The sequence below is a fragment of the Falco punctatus genome, assembly GCF_963210335.1.
Source record: "Falco punctatus genome assembly, chromosome: 5".
NCBI lineage: Eukaryota > Metazoa > Chordata > Aves > Falconiformes > Falconidae > Falco > Falco punctatus.
The window spans coordinates 42,511,176-42,524,844 of NC_137584.1; the positions used below are offsets into that span (position 1 = coordinate 42,511,176).

Here is a 13,669-nt window from a genome sequence, read left to right on the forward strand (position 1 = left end):
AGCATTACAGACTAGTGTAAGAAAGATTCCAGACTTGCGATGTGGGATTTGGAATACCCACTTCATATCTTTTATTGAAATTGCTGAATACTTTATATTACACTATTTTGATTCAAAATGGAGTTTTTATAAAAAGAAACCATTGTTGAAACTGAGCAAGCCAGCCAAAAAGAATAATGAAAAAGTTTCAAAAAAATTCTGACTTGTATGATGCTTTGAAATCCCATCATCGCCCATAATTTAATTTAGGAAATACCTGCAGAAGACTGCTAGAGAAAATTTGACTTGCATTCATTGCCAGCATCATTTCAAATCAATGACCATGGCCATGACCATACCATAAGAGCTAGCACTTAGGCTATCAGGACACATTGGCCCAAAATTTTTTTATTGTAATTAATACCAGAGAGGTGCATTGTGCTGACTAAAGCTCCTCTAATTGTTGGGCTTTTCTTGGTGATGACAAACTGGGCAGCGCAGACTGTATTATAGGAATTCTACCTCTATGTCCTTGAAAACTCTGGTTCTCGTGCAGTTGGCCTAGTCCAGCCATAATTTAGAAAAAAAAAAAATATCTTTGGGTGCTTGTCAGCTGCTTAGGCAAATACTGATGAACTCAGTCATATGACCAGTACCAAAAAAAATATCATGCAAAGAACAGCAACCATTTCAGGCTAAAGCTACATAGAAATGTACCTTTCAGTCAATACCTTCGAACCAACGATCTGTTTAAATTAGAATGGATATTCAAATTTACAGGATAAATTAGGCCAGTTCCAAAATTTACATCAAATCATCCCAACACACACAAGTTATATTTTTCCTTGTCTTACGATGAGAAATGAACCCATAGAGTACCCTGCCGGCAGGAAGAACGTGTTGCTATTAAGCAAACCTGAGTAGTGAGGATCAATAAATACAAGGAGTTAAAATGCTAGTAGTCAGATAACTTGAGTCTCAGGAGCCAGGGGATTCATTAAGCCTTAAATCCGTTCCTTTCAAAGGTTTCTCTTTTTTTTTTTAAGCAAGCATTTAGCATCTGAGCCTTAAAAAAAAAAAAAAAAAAAAAAAAGAAAGAAAAAAAGTGTCCTGGCTAGAGAGAGTCAACATAACTCAGCCAACTGGATGTTAGAAATCCAGTCATTACCAAACAGATCATTGTAAACAACCAAGAAATCTTTCTTTTCTTCCCTTTTCAATGGTTTCTTGTTAAAGGCAAAATTCAGAAAAATCTTTCAGGCTGAAGTCCTCATATTTGGTTGGAAATGTTGTCCCATTATATATAATTCTCTCTATATATATTTGATTAGGCACAAGAAGGGTTATTAAACATTCAACAAGTCCTCATCACTATCATCATGAAACGATACTGTATTTGTAGAGTTCTGTGCCTGCTGCTGGCCTGGCTTGTCTTTTGCTTTCCTTTCCTTTCCCCCATTCAGCAAATAAGCTTTCTTATCACTGCCAAGACTGGGTGGCTTCTTTTGTGGGTGTTTGCTTTTGTCTAGTCCTCTTCCTGTCTGAATCTTTACATCTGGAATAGTTAATACTTCATCCTCACTGTCCAGGTCATCTACATGGAGAGAGGTAAAGGCTTCAGATGTAACAGACTTGGTAGTAATGTGACCATTCTCCTGCCCTCCTTTTGCTGTTCTTTGATTCGGTGCTGCGATTTCCTCCATAAGCCACTCTGTTTCATTCTCATTAGCTTCTTCTTCACTGTTTATCTGTGAGGAAAACAAAGATAAATATGCTGCATATACCACTCTAGACTCTGCCACACGCTGCTCTCCCCAGCTGTCAGACCCCACACCACACCTGGCCTTGGGTTCAACTCAGTCATAAGACAGAATAGCATGCAATAGCATGCGGCTACTATTGTTTTTCACTGTGTCTGAAAGAGACTTTTTCTCTTCCTGTACATTTATGTGTTATTTGGCGACTGTTCTTCATTTCTTCAACTCTATCTTCCTTTCCCATTTCACAATATAAATGTAAATCTCAGCTATGTGGCTTTCCTGAAGCCATACAGTATGCTTTCCATGCACTGAAGGAACTAAGAATTAAGGGGGGTTCTTTATCAATAAATTAAAGCTTCATATTAAGAAAACTTGGCAAGAAACAAAACCTTCAATTTTTCCACTGTATTACCTTTGTGTATTTGTAGGAGACACCAGATGTTCTTCTGCAGCAGTTCGTTATCTTGTTTATTACGATTTCCCTAAAGAAAGGGAAGAATGCTACATTAGGAAGACTGCATCCCTCACTTCTCTTCGCTGGATTTCTACCATCAACATAAAGCATTTCACCAAGCAAGCTGCAAGCTATTGCACAGTGACTCTCGATCCCGAACCACCAATGAAACTCAGTCCATGACCATGTACATCTTTCCCCTTACCACAGCCTCAGAATTACTGTTCTGAAACACCTCGGGTCCCTGTGTCTAAGTGAAAACCAAACCTGTCTGGAAAGCAGGGAATCAGCGAGACTTGCACCTGTTCCTCACTGCTGTTGTATGGTTCCAGCTCAACACCACGAAAAGAGAGATATCAAACACTAACAATACTGTCACATTGTTTAATCCTCCCAAATTAGCAGTCATGCAGTACTCCAGCCCTCTTTACATGGGCCTTCAGACAGTAATGGGGAATTAAACAAATGAACAAACCAAGTGGTTTGACAACTGATGCTGCTAACTGAAAAACAGAACTTAAGACTCTACAGTTTACTACCTCCCATTCACTGAGGAAACAAAGTCCTACTAAAGAAAATTCTAAAGCCTCCCGATCATTTCTTACCTTCTCTCTTTTTTGTAGAACAGCAGGATTATTAGGCATGCAGTGAGGATAACCAGGAGGACACTCAGCACAGCACCAACAGCCTGACTTCTCCTTGAGAGGCCTTTATGTACTTGGGCCTCCTGATCAGTCTGGCGCTCGTCGCTTCCTGGATCATTGGTTGATCTAATAACATACAACAGGAAGAAAAGGAAGAGTAAGATCTGTTGACTGGTTGCATCAAACTTTATTAGGAACAGCAGATTCAACAAAATAAACACACCACACCATCCTGTCATTCCTACCTTACAGCTATAAAGAACTGAGTATGGGGGATTTTATTTTACGTAAAAATAACTTAAAAAAATAGAAATGTATGCATTGTCCCTACATTCTGGTATGCTTTCAAGCTGTGCATAGAACCGATGACAGTCATGACTGAAGTGCATAATTAGGCACTCTAGAGCTTACACATCAGCAGCTATCCACATAGAGCTGCTATTTTAGAACCAAACCTGCACTTGAGCAAGCTGCAAAAGCTACAGCGCTTATTTACCTTCCAGCTGACTATGGCGCTACACAGACCAAATTCCCTCAATTGCCTGTTTAAACCAGAATAAACAGTTTCCCTGTGTTTGCAAGCTAGCAGCCAGAAAGTGAACAAGCCTAGAACTAGTCACTCCATTCTTTGCAGTGAGGCTGCCTACGTGTCAAGAATGCCAGTAAGCACCTAGATAGTCACCTGGCTTTTAATACTGTCACCTCATTACTCCTTTTTTGATCTGTAGAATAAGCAGTTAATAATTAATTGCAGAAATACCTCATTATTCCTCTAAGATCTGTAACAATTTTCACTCCAGCCTAAAGAAGTGGGCAGACAGAAGGGACGGCCAGTCTTTGCCATGGTTTTAAATTCTTCCAGACAGTCAGGCAAGGACAACAAACTTACCAAAAAACTGGTTACTCCTCTCAGTAACATGAAACAGCATGTTCACTCAGCTACAGTAAGGTTTTACATAGCGAAAGCCTACTCCTACACCGTGCCTCTACATTTTCCATGTAAACAAGCAGTTTTAGGCCCAGATCAACTTGGCAAGCTTTAATTTAGTGGTCACGTGCCAAACATTACACGTAAACACCAATTCCATCTATCCATAAGTACTGCTTTTATAGCTTTTCCTTTTTTCAGAACCATTGTGATGAATACATCATCAAATACAAAAAAGCCTTTAGCTAAGAAGTGCTGACAACAGCTGCTTTCAGAAAGTAGTTAGCTACTTACATTAATGGACACACAGCAGATGTGTACCAGGTAAATAAATACTGGCAATCTGCTGTCTCATGAAGGAATTCAGGGATGCCTTCCTTTACTTGTGGACTGCAGTGGAAGAAAATGGTTGAAGACACAAACTTTGATGTATCTTTACCACATCTGGAGTCTGATGAAAATATGACATCCAAGTCATCATCTACAACGAGAAGAAAACCTTATAGCTTACTACTTCCTTGAGAACAGTCTATTAACACTAGACCCTGCAAAGTTACATATTTATTCTGCAGTAATAGCTTATACTTTGCAGTACCAACAGGTGAGCTCATACTTTTATATAGCTGATCCCATCAGTTGCTATGGAACAGTGGGTTAAGCTCTTCACAAGAAAAAGCAGCTAGATAAAGGCAATCACTGCTTATGCGGAACAAGAGAAAAACAGGAGACCAAGTCTTCTATCTTGCATCATTTCTACCAAAGTCTTTCAACAAGTGTCAAGCCCAAACCCTATTAGGGCCGTATTTGCAACTGAGCTTACACAGTAAGAAAAAAGCAATCTAAGTTCTGCTAGACAGACTCTGGATACCTTTACAGAAAGGGATTAGCACCAGTGATGTGAAACAAGAACCATTTTTTGATGAAACAATTCACACAGAGTATCTAAGCAACTCTGGCTAGTGAGCAAGTACTTACCCTCAACATAATATTTAGCTTTTCTGGCAGAACCAATTCTCCGAAAACGACGTTCATTAGTTTTAACCTGGCAGATGTTCGCTCCAGAGCATTCTGGGAAAGTTGAGTTTCTTATACCAGAAAGTTGAATTTCATATACATATTTATCGCCATTTGTCCGTATGTCCCCAGAAGCTGTGTACAACCTGAAGAAACAGAGGGCAGGTCCATTCTTAAGTCTGAACTCACAGATTTAGGTTATTCCCGAGACATAAGGCTGGCAACAGTGATAGCTGCTACCACTGGCTGATTCCAGAGCAAGCCGAAGTGACTGATTCAGCAACCAGAAGAGATGCAGGACAGACCTCCTCCCTGAACATTAGGAATGAGAATTATATTTTAGCACAAATAATCTTCCTAAGAATGCACAAACCCCAATTTTTTCCAGTTACACTGCCCTCAATGGGTGTATGAATACATAAATACCTCCAAAGGATTAAGATAAAATGGAGACAAAAAAGCACGATTCAGCAGCCCATACACAAGTTAGCCTGCTGACAATAAAAACACATTGCTCTATAGCTATGATAAATAGCATAGCTTAGCTGTCTTCTCTAAAAGGTAACTAGTTCTGCTGTGTCACTTAAGTACTATTTACAATTGTATTTTTTCACATTGCCTGTCAGAGCACGAATGCTCTAAGATTCACAGCTATTTGTTCTAGCCACCTGCTCCAAGGCTGAGCTTCCTCAAATACGATTAATCTTTAATCGCACATTACACCAAGTTTTTAATATTGTCCTGACTTTCTCTCCTCCTTCATTCAGGCCTGTTTGACTTTTGCTTTTTCTCTATGCTTGTAATGCTATCACCACGTTTGCACAGCAGGTTTATGCACAACACTTTTGCTCAGTTACTCCAGTCATGCACACTAATGGTTTATGCCCTTCCAGCAGTTTATTCTTCCCATAACACTAGACGGGGAGTTGCCTTCCATAACACTAGCATTGACATTAAATATCATAGTTAGTATGAGAGTCTGGAACAGAGTTATGTGCAATGTGTAGTACAGTCAGTGTAACTGCTGATCTTCCCCTGCCTCTCCTGGGTTCATTCATGCTTCACCATTCCTCCAGAGCTGTCCTTCCTCACTTCTAAGGCTTTTGAAGTACAGCTTCCTACTTCCATGTGGGTCATTGAGCAGGAAAAAAGGTGCTATGTAAAAAGCCAAGGAGTACTCTACGTGAAACAAAACAAAAAAATCTAAAAAATCAAGTTCTCTGACACTGAACTAATGTCTACATGCCTTGGAAGAAAGCAACAGTACACAACAGAGAAATCTAACATCAAGGTGATTATGTGCAGGCTTTAGACTAGCCATGAGTATACCTGGACATGCTCACAGCTATAAGCCCAGACGTGAGCTGCACTATTATCCATCCTTTAAGTCAGCCATCCATACAAGGTGAATTCAGTGCTATTTCCACTTGACAGTTAATAACCATTAAGGCAACACAGAATATTCACACCAAGCTCTTTTTTGCAGTACAGTTTTCTACAGGATTAAGGTGTTGTGGTTTTTGGTTGTTGTTGGGGTTTTGTTGTTTTGAGGTGTTTTGTTTTGTTCGTGGTTGTTTGGGGTTTTTTTTACTTACTTGTAATAAACATCCCCTAAAGAGAAGTTTTTCCCAGTTGCAGGATTAATAACTGTTCCATTCACCACCTCTACCTCCTGCTGCTTCACAGCACAAGCTGCACGTGTGTCCCAAGTGATGTAGTAAGCACAGTTTTCTTCATCAATCCTACCGAACAGACATAACTGATGATTCCAGGAAACAGTAACAAGTGTTTAGTACTTTGACAAAGGGAAGACACACAGCTGCTAACCCATGTGTGAGAATGTCCTGCCAAAGCATGGTGCTGAGCATAAGCTAAAATACTCAAGTAGCAATCAAAAAAAGTTACTTGAAGAATTGCGCTGCACTTTTCCACAGTTCCAAGACTTAAAAAGACCTGGCTACACTTGAACTTTCTACTTCAAGAGTTCCAGCAGTCACACAATGTATCAGAGGGGTTTATTGAAATATTTTAGCTAAAACCATTGTCAGGCTGCTCTTGGAAGGTTTAACATGCTGCACATTATTTAAGACGAGTATAAGCTAGTCAGATCTTGCTACCTAGTTCTTTGACTCATACAGAGCATCTTGCTCAGTTTCCCAATTCTGCAAACAACATACAGCTAACCAAATCAAGACTCGGCAAAAAGCCATCAAGCTTTCTTAGTATTTGTGATCATGCATATACACCTTATTTTAGGCAGTTTCTAGTTAACTTATTTGTATTGAGGCAACAATAAGTGACTGAGCTACTAAAACATGGTTTATCTACAGTAAGTGTTCTGTACTAAACAGATTTTGAGCAAAGAGTGGCTGTAGTAAAGCTGACCTCAAAAACAACAGCATCCCAGCCATTGTTAGATCTAATTTGGAAGTAGAATGCTTACATTTTTGCCCAGAAATTTTAAGATGATACAGAATATAACTGCTTATGGAAGTGAACAGGTGTAGTAACTCTAAGATTCATGTCATAAAAGTACAGGCCAAGGATTATTTTAGGGACTGTACAACAAAACAGACAGTCACTGTCCTGAGACTTACAGTTTACTATAGAGGTACAAAGGAATAAGCCATGAAGATCAGTGGTATGTTAATTTATTACTCACCTCTGCAGCATGGGCATGCCAACTGTTTTTGCACACTTCAGTTCTATAATTGTTGTTACTTTCTTGTTTTTCCTACATTCCTGCCCACTGGAATAACTAATATACACTGTATCACCTAGAAGAGAAAAATGGTCACACAAAGTTTTTGTAAGCAGCTGTCAGAAACCCCCTTTGCTCATTCTCCAGACTTCATTACTTCAGATTAATTTCTAGGACTTTTTTCCCCTGCACAGGCCATATATCACTTACAGCACTTCAGTAATCTGAGGGCCTTCATTCTGATGACTTTAAAAATCATTTCTCAGACCTCTGTATTTACATTGTACCACATGTTCAGGTAATCAGTATGGCCATAAGAAATGTTTACATTTAACATGTCATAAACATAAGAGTATAAGAGTAAATGAAGATATCAATTTATAAATTAAATTAAGCAATAGACACATGTAATACTTTCCACTGTTTTTGTAGCTGGATGGAAAATTTCCCTCAATTTCACAAACTCAGCAGCAATTTGAAAAATATTCTTTAAACTGAAAACTTCAGTAAGGTTGAGATTTATTTTTTTATTCCTTTTCTTAAGAGTGAGGCTAATTAGTCATCTTTCACGAGCTGCTTTAATTGAAGAAGTTAGTGGACACAGAACAAGTCTTTCAAAACAGGATGAACAAAAAAAATAATTCCCCTTCCCACAGTTACAGAATAACTGACTGGTTGAGGTTGAAAGGAACTTCCAGAGGTCATCTGGTCCAAACGCCTTGCTCAAGCTGGGCCACCTGGAGCCAGCTGCCCAGGAACATGTCCAGACAGCTTTTGAATATCTCCAAAGTAAGAGACACTCTACAACCTCCTTGGTCACCCTCACTGTAGAAAAGTGGTTCTTCATGTTCAGATGGTCAATTCATTTCTTACAGCTTTAATAACAACACTGTTTATTTGCTTCAGTGTTTGCACATGGCTTAAACACTCCTTCTTTTAAGTCTGAGTAGTAGCATTTACTGGTTTTGTTTTAAAACAAAAGATTCACTGGTAAATATATTTCAAAATAAAGGCTTCACCATAATTTAAGAACCACTACAGCTAGGTCGTAAGATTTAACTATTTCTAGCTCTCTACAGGAATAAAAGTAACTCTACCTGTCACATTCAGCTTCTGCGTATGAACAAGTCCAAGAACTTGAACATCTCCATTATTACTTTTCCTGCAAATACTGGCTCTTTCAGGGCAGCCTGTGGGTCCCTCATGTACCCTCTGACAGAGATTCACATAGTACCTATAGACAACAGGGTAGACAAGACTTCTTTACAATTAATTTAGGCTGAACTGAAACAGTGAGATACAAACTTCAGAATCCTCCTGGAAAGCTATCCATGTTGAAAGAAATTAAATACTCAAATTAGCTGACAGAATAAAGCACATACTAAGATTCAGTGGATTATTTCTAACCATCATTTTCAAGTAAATGACTGTGCAAAAAATTGATCATTCACCAGATTAGTTCACTGGTTATGTTTGACCTAGGTCAAAACTAGAAATTGGAACCAAGTCAAGAAATGCCCAGAATTCTTTTCAGCTATAAAGGTTACAGTACTACCCTAAATTTAGCATCTTTTTGGAGCTATACCAGCTAAGTTTTATTAAAACAGAGGAATGAGTAGCAAGGTGGCAAATAAAACAGTTTTATAACCCCACAGTTTATGGTAAGTTTACAATTAGATGCTCTCACCCTTACCAGTTCATTTCCATTTGCTAACTGGAGGGGGAATGCTAGAGAGGTTGATTACTTCCTGCCATTCATATCTTCCTCTAAGTTGTTACTTAGAGAAATGGAAGGAAAAGCACCCTACTTAAACTTTAGACAAGAAGTTACACACTTTAGTCAAAAAATTATAATTAAGTCATTAAGATTTTTGTTCATCATAATCAAGAATTTAAACAATTGCATTTAAACTACAAAATTATTTTGTTGATACAGCAGTTTAAATAGAAAATCTTTTAAAAGCTTTGAGCTTAGACTTATTCATCCTTTAAAAGGGTTACCAACAGAGGGAAGGGGTAAGGATGAAGACAGTAATTATTCATCCTCTTCAGATAAAATGGGTTCCTTTTTTGTCTATACAGTGTTAAGCATCAACAGTTTTTAAGACACTGTCAGCAATTTAAACAGACTCTGAACAGGGACCAAAGTACTATGCCACATTACAGCTGCAACTGTATTGATTAGCAAGCTGCTCCCTTAGAGTCGCTCATTACTCACGAGTTCCCATTGTGGAAAAATATCCAAGATCCTGTCAGGGAAGAAAGCATTCTCAAATCGTAAGTTCTGTGTTTTTGGACAAACTTGCACTCCATCTTTTTGGGAGGACAAACAGCCTGAGTCTTCCATTCAAATGTCACAGCACAGCCAAGTGTCTCACTCAGAAGGTACGGTCTCCCAACACCAGCATTTTCATCACATGTGAAGATAATGGTAGATTCCCTTCTTGCAGTTGCTATAAGGGGGAAGGTTGTAAAAAAAAAAAAAAAAAAAAAAAAAAAAAAAAACCACCACACACTTTGCAAGAGGCTTTCAGACACCCATGGATTTTAGTGTAGCAATTTTGCAGTATCAACAAAAGTTTTAATCAGGTATCATTTCAAACAGCAAAGAGGCATAAGTGCTTTACCTAGTTTTCATGCTTTTTAGACAGTAGTGTTCCTTGCAAAACAACTGATCTCCATCAAAGCAAAGTCATCACTTACGACTTAACCACTCAACCACTCACTATGTAAAGGCATGAACTTTTTATTTCAAAAGTATTTTAATTGCTCACTCAAGTAAAGTCAGGTTTGTTCCACAGGCTCCTTGTTTTGCCCACTCCTATCCCTTTACTTCCATTTTACTGCACCAGAGGTCTTTGGACCAGCCTGAAAATGGCTCACGCCCTGTGTTACCTCAGATCCTTACACATGAAGTATAAGAAGTTCTTACCGTTACCACAAAATCCCCACTTTCCATCTCCTTTGTAGTCTCCAGTTGTAGCACACCACGGCCTATTCTTTTCATGTGTAATACATTGCTCATACGTCTTCCCTTTGTACTTGAAGGGGAACACACAAAGCTCTCCCTTTTCAGTCACTGAGAAGGAAAGGTACATCCTCTTAATAACATGCAGTAGAATAGCAGGTATATCCATATTCAGGACCATACCCAAAGCCTGTACTTCAATACTGAGGAAGAGTCATAGGCAGACAACAGGAACACTGAAACATTGAGTCTAAACCCAATCAGAAACCTAGGACAACCTAGTGTACAATTAGCTACCATCATCCCTACAGAAGAGTTGCACTCTATCCTCTAGGAGATACATGTTGATGTTGCAGATTAGCGCAGTGCCTGTGATTTAACAGAACTACAAGTTTCTATTAACATATGTAAAATCTGTATGTTGTTTCGCTCCTATCACAACAAAACCTCATACTTTAAAGGTAAAACTGACAAGGTTTTACATAAAGAGGAGATCTGCTTCAGTCTTACCTGGAGGGCACCGATCACCACCTGTATACTGCAAGATGACAGTCTCATCCTGGTGGCTATAGTCCATTTTCATTTCCTTTATGTCTCCAAAAGATGATGCACCACTTTCAGATGTCAGACACACTGCCCCATCTTTGCATTTTCCCTGAGGCAAGTCTGCTGCCTTGCTGCACACACCAATGTGGTAACTGTTGGATCCAGAAAATACCTGTGTGGACATCCAGAACCATCACAACAAGGCTGCCTCAGAGCCTACACTCAACGCTTACAAAGAACCAGCCAAGTGCTCTATAAACCAAGTCTCATGCAGTACTTGCATAATGCAGGAGAAAAAGTAACTAATTGCAAGTCTGGCCTTCCTTAATATGGCAAAACTGCAGACAAAATACACCCAACAGGGCCAAGGACGTAGTCTGTTCAGCAGACTTGTTTTCACATTCAGGATTCTGCCATGGGTGAAGGTTTCTCCTTCCTTTCCCTATCAGTATATCCATGAATTTCCCTCTCAAAAACATTAAAACCCCAATGTTTTCCCTCTAATATTACTCTCTCTGTCAGAGGCCAGACAAGCTTCAGTTTTAAAATGTTGATAGCAAGGGGCAATAACAAAAAAAAAGAAGAAAAAAAAAAAAAAAAAAATCACACCACCAAAAGGCATTACCTCAAATGATCTTCCAGAAAGGCTGGTCAGGTTAAAAGTATAGTGTAGCTGTTCATCAGTCACAGAGCAGCCTAAAGTTTTCACTTTATCAGGACACACAACTGGAGTTTCCCACTCAAACACAAAACTGCAGTCAAGTTTCCTTATCATCTTTGGCTTACCCTGTTACCAAAGAAAACAGCAAGATACATTAAGTTTAATTTTTGGAGTTTTTTGTTCTTTCTGGACTACTACCACCACCACCACCTCTAAGTTACCTCAGTTATTACCAAGGCTAGGCTTTACTGACTGGGACGAACACCATGCCTTCATATTACAACCAGTACCAAAAAAAAGCTACAAGTACTTTCTATCTAGCTCCAGAAAGCTATCAAAGCAGTAACTGAAGTACACACACTTTCTTATTAATTAGGGTCAAGATTTTGATGTTTAACTCAGTTGCAAGCAGCAACGAAACTGTGAGAGAGTTGAGTTTCTCCATGGTAGAAAACATTAAGAAAGTTCACTGAGTTAAGGTTTAGAAAGAATGCTGTTTCCTTTGTCATATTTTGAAAAAAATTAGTATGGCCTGTATAATATTTAGAGCTGCCTAGAGTTTCAGATTATGCCCCATGTTGATGGAAAATGGTTCCCCTGAGTATTTTCAACAGGTTCTAGTTTGTCACACATATTCAAGTGCTTCTCTACAGTTTGCTAAAGCATTCAAAAATTTCAAGAGGTTTTAGATTCACACACCATGCAACTTCAATTTAGTATTCAGGTATCAACAGAAAATAAAAACCTAAGTATCTGAAAGCAAATTTTTAAAGCCTTGTATGATTATGGAAAGGGTTACAACATAGCAGAAATATTTCCCAGTACTAGCTTTACAAATAGTTACACTGGTTCTTGTGTTAGCTTGTGGTACAAGTACAAGCTTTTGGACCTAGACAACGCGCAATACAGCATTAAGTTTAATGCCAGAAATAAGTTATCGCTACATTACTTTAGTGGAATCTGATCCTTGAAACCATCAGAACCTGCTACTCTCAAGCCTAAAGTTCATGCACCCTATGAAATTTTGCCTGGTGAGGAACACAAATACTAAGTACTTAAGTGCTATGTATTCAAGTAGTTAAGAACACAAATACTAAGTTGTTGAAACACGTCCATCCTTACAAGCTAGAAAGAAATCCTTGGTTTAATTTTAAACAAAGCTAACGTTGGTTACTACCTAATTCCCACTGCACTCCAATATCAATGTAAGTTTAATAGATGCCTTACCAGACTAGTTCCTTGGCTGCAGTGAAATACAATAAGAGAAGTATAGTTCAATTTGTTGTTTATCCGACAAGGAGTAGTGCTGTTGTAAGTGACGTAAACTTCATTCACTGCCTCATTTAACTTGGGAGGTTCAGTAACACGACCAATATCCTACACAAGCAAAAATATGTATTGAGACATAGGACATACCTAGATTTCAGATCAGCCCAGAGATTCAGATCAATTCAGATTCCTCTGTCTGGTTTATATGGAAGCACTTTTGAAAACTACATTCTATACTCAAACAATTTTTCCATTTCAATCCTAACAAAATACAAGTTGAACAACTTAAAACACCTTCCATTAAGCTTGACAAAAGCTAAGAAGGTTCTGCATCTTACAGGTAGATTTTTCTTTAAATCACTGTGCCAAAATACCAACATATCACTTAAAAATAGTGTAGTATTAGCAATGAAGTAAGGTACCTAGATCAACATCGAAGTTCATGGAAGACAATCTCAACTTTTTATTTTGTGTATCTCCTACAGCTCATAAAGATGATCTCAAAAGGTAAAGAGCCTCCATCTCTCAAAGTAATAACACAGACAAGTTAACCAATATTCTGCCACAGGCTTGCTATTCATGCAGCTGTCAAGTTTTTACATGGAACTACTAAATTCATTGTAGAGCATGCCAGGACATATCCTGCTTCATATTGCAACAGGCTATCATGGGATCAGTCATGCCTTTCCTGTGCCACAGAATGGCAAACCGAGAGCCATTCTGCTTCCCAGTCTCCATATTTGGC

General features: G+C 38.6%; 1 protein-coding gene across 4 annotated transcripts in view; it reads right to left on the reverse strand.

Moving 5' to 3' along the window:
* Nucleotides 1-34: 34 nt before the first annotated feature.
* Nucleotides 35-13,669, reverse strand: part of IGF2R (insulin like growth factor 2 receptor) — a 60,734-nt gene continuing 47,099 nt past the window's right edge. For 2 of the 4 annotated variants that reach the window (XM_080390529.1, XM_080390530.1), the window contains exons 36-48: nt 12,883-13,032; nt 11,620-11,781; nt 10,959-11,166; nt 10,413-10,559; nt 9,699-9,933; nt 8,578-8,714; nt 7,442-7,556; nt 6,375-6,521; nt 4,741-4,925; nt 4,060-4,246; nt 2,799-2,963; nt 2,152-2,221; nt 35-1,727 (exon numbers count right to left, since the gene is read on the reverse strand). In XM_080390529.1, the coding sequence (XP_080246655.1) occupies nt 1,326-1,727; nt 2,152-2,221; nt 2,799-2,963; nt 4,060-4,246; nt 4,741-4,925; nt 6,375-6,521; nt 7,442-7,556; nt 8,578-8,714; nt 9,699-9,933; nt 10,413-10,559; nt 10,959-11,166; nt 11,620-11,781; nt 12,883-13,032 (2,310 nt within the window). In that variant the 3' untranslated portion in view covers nt 35-1,325. The other 2 variants (XM_080390531.1, XM_080390532.1) reach the window with 2 other exon arrangements.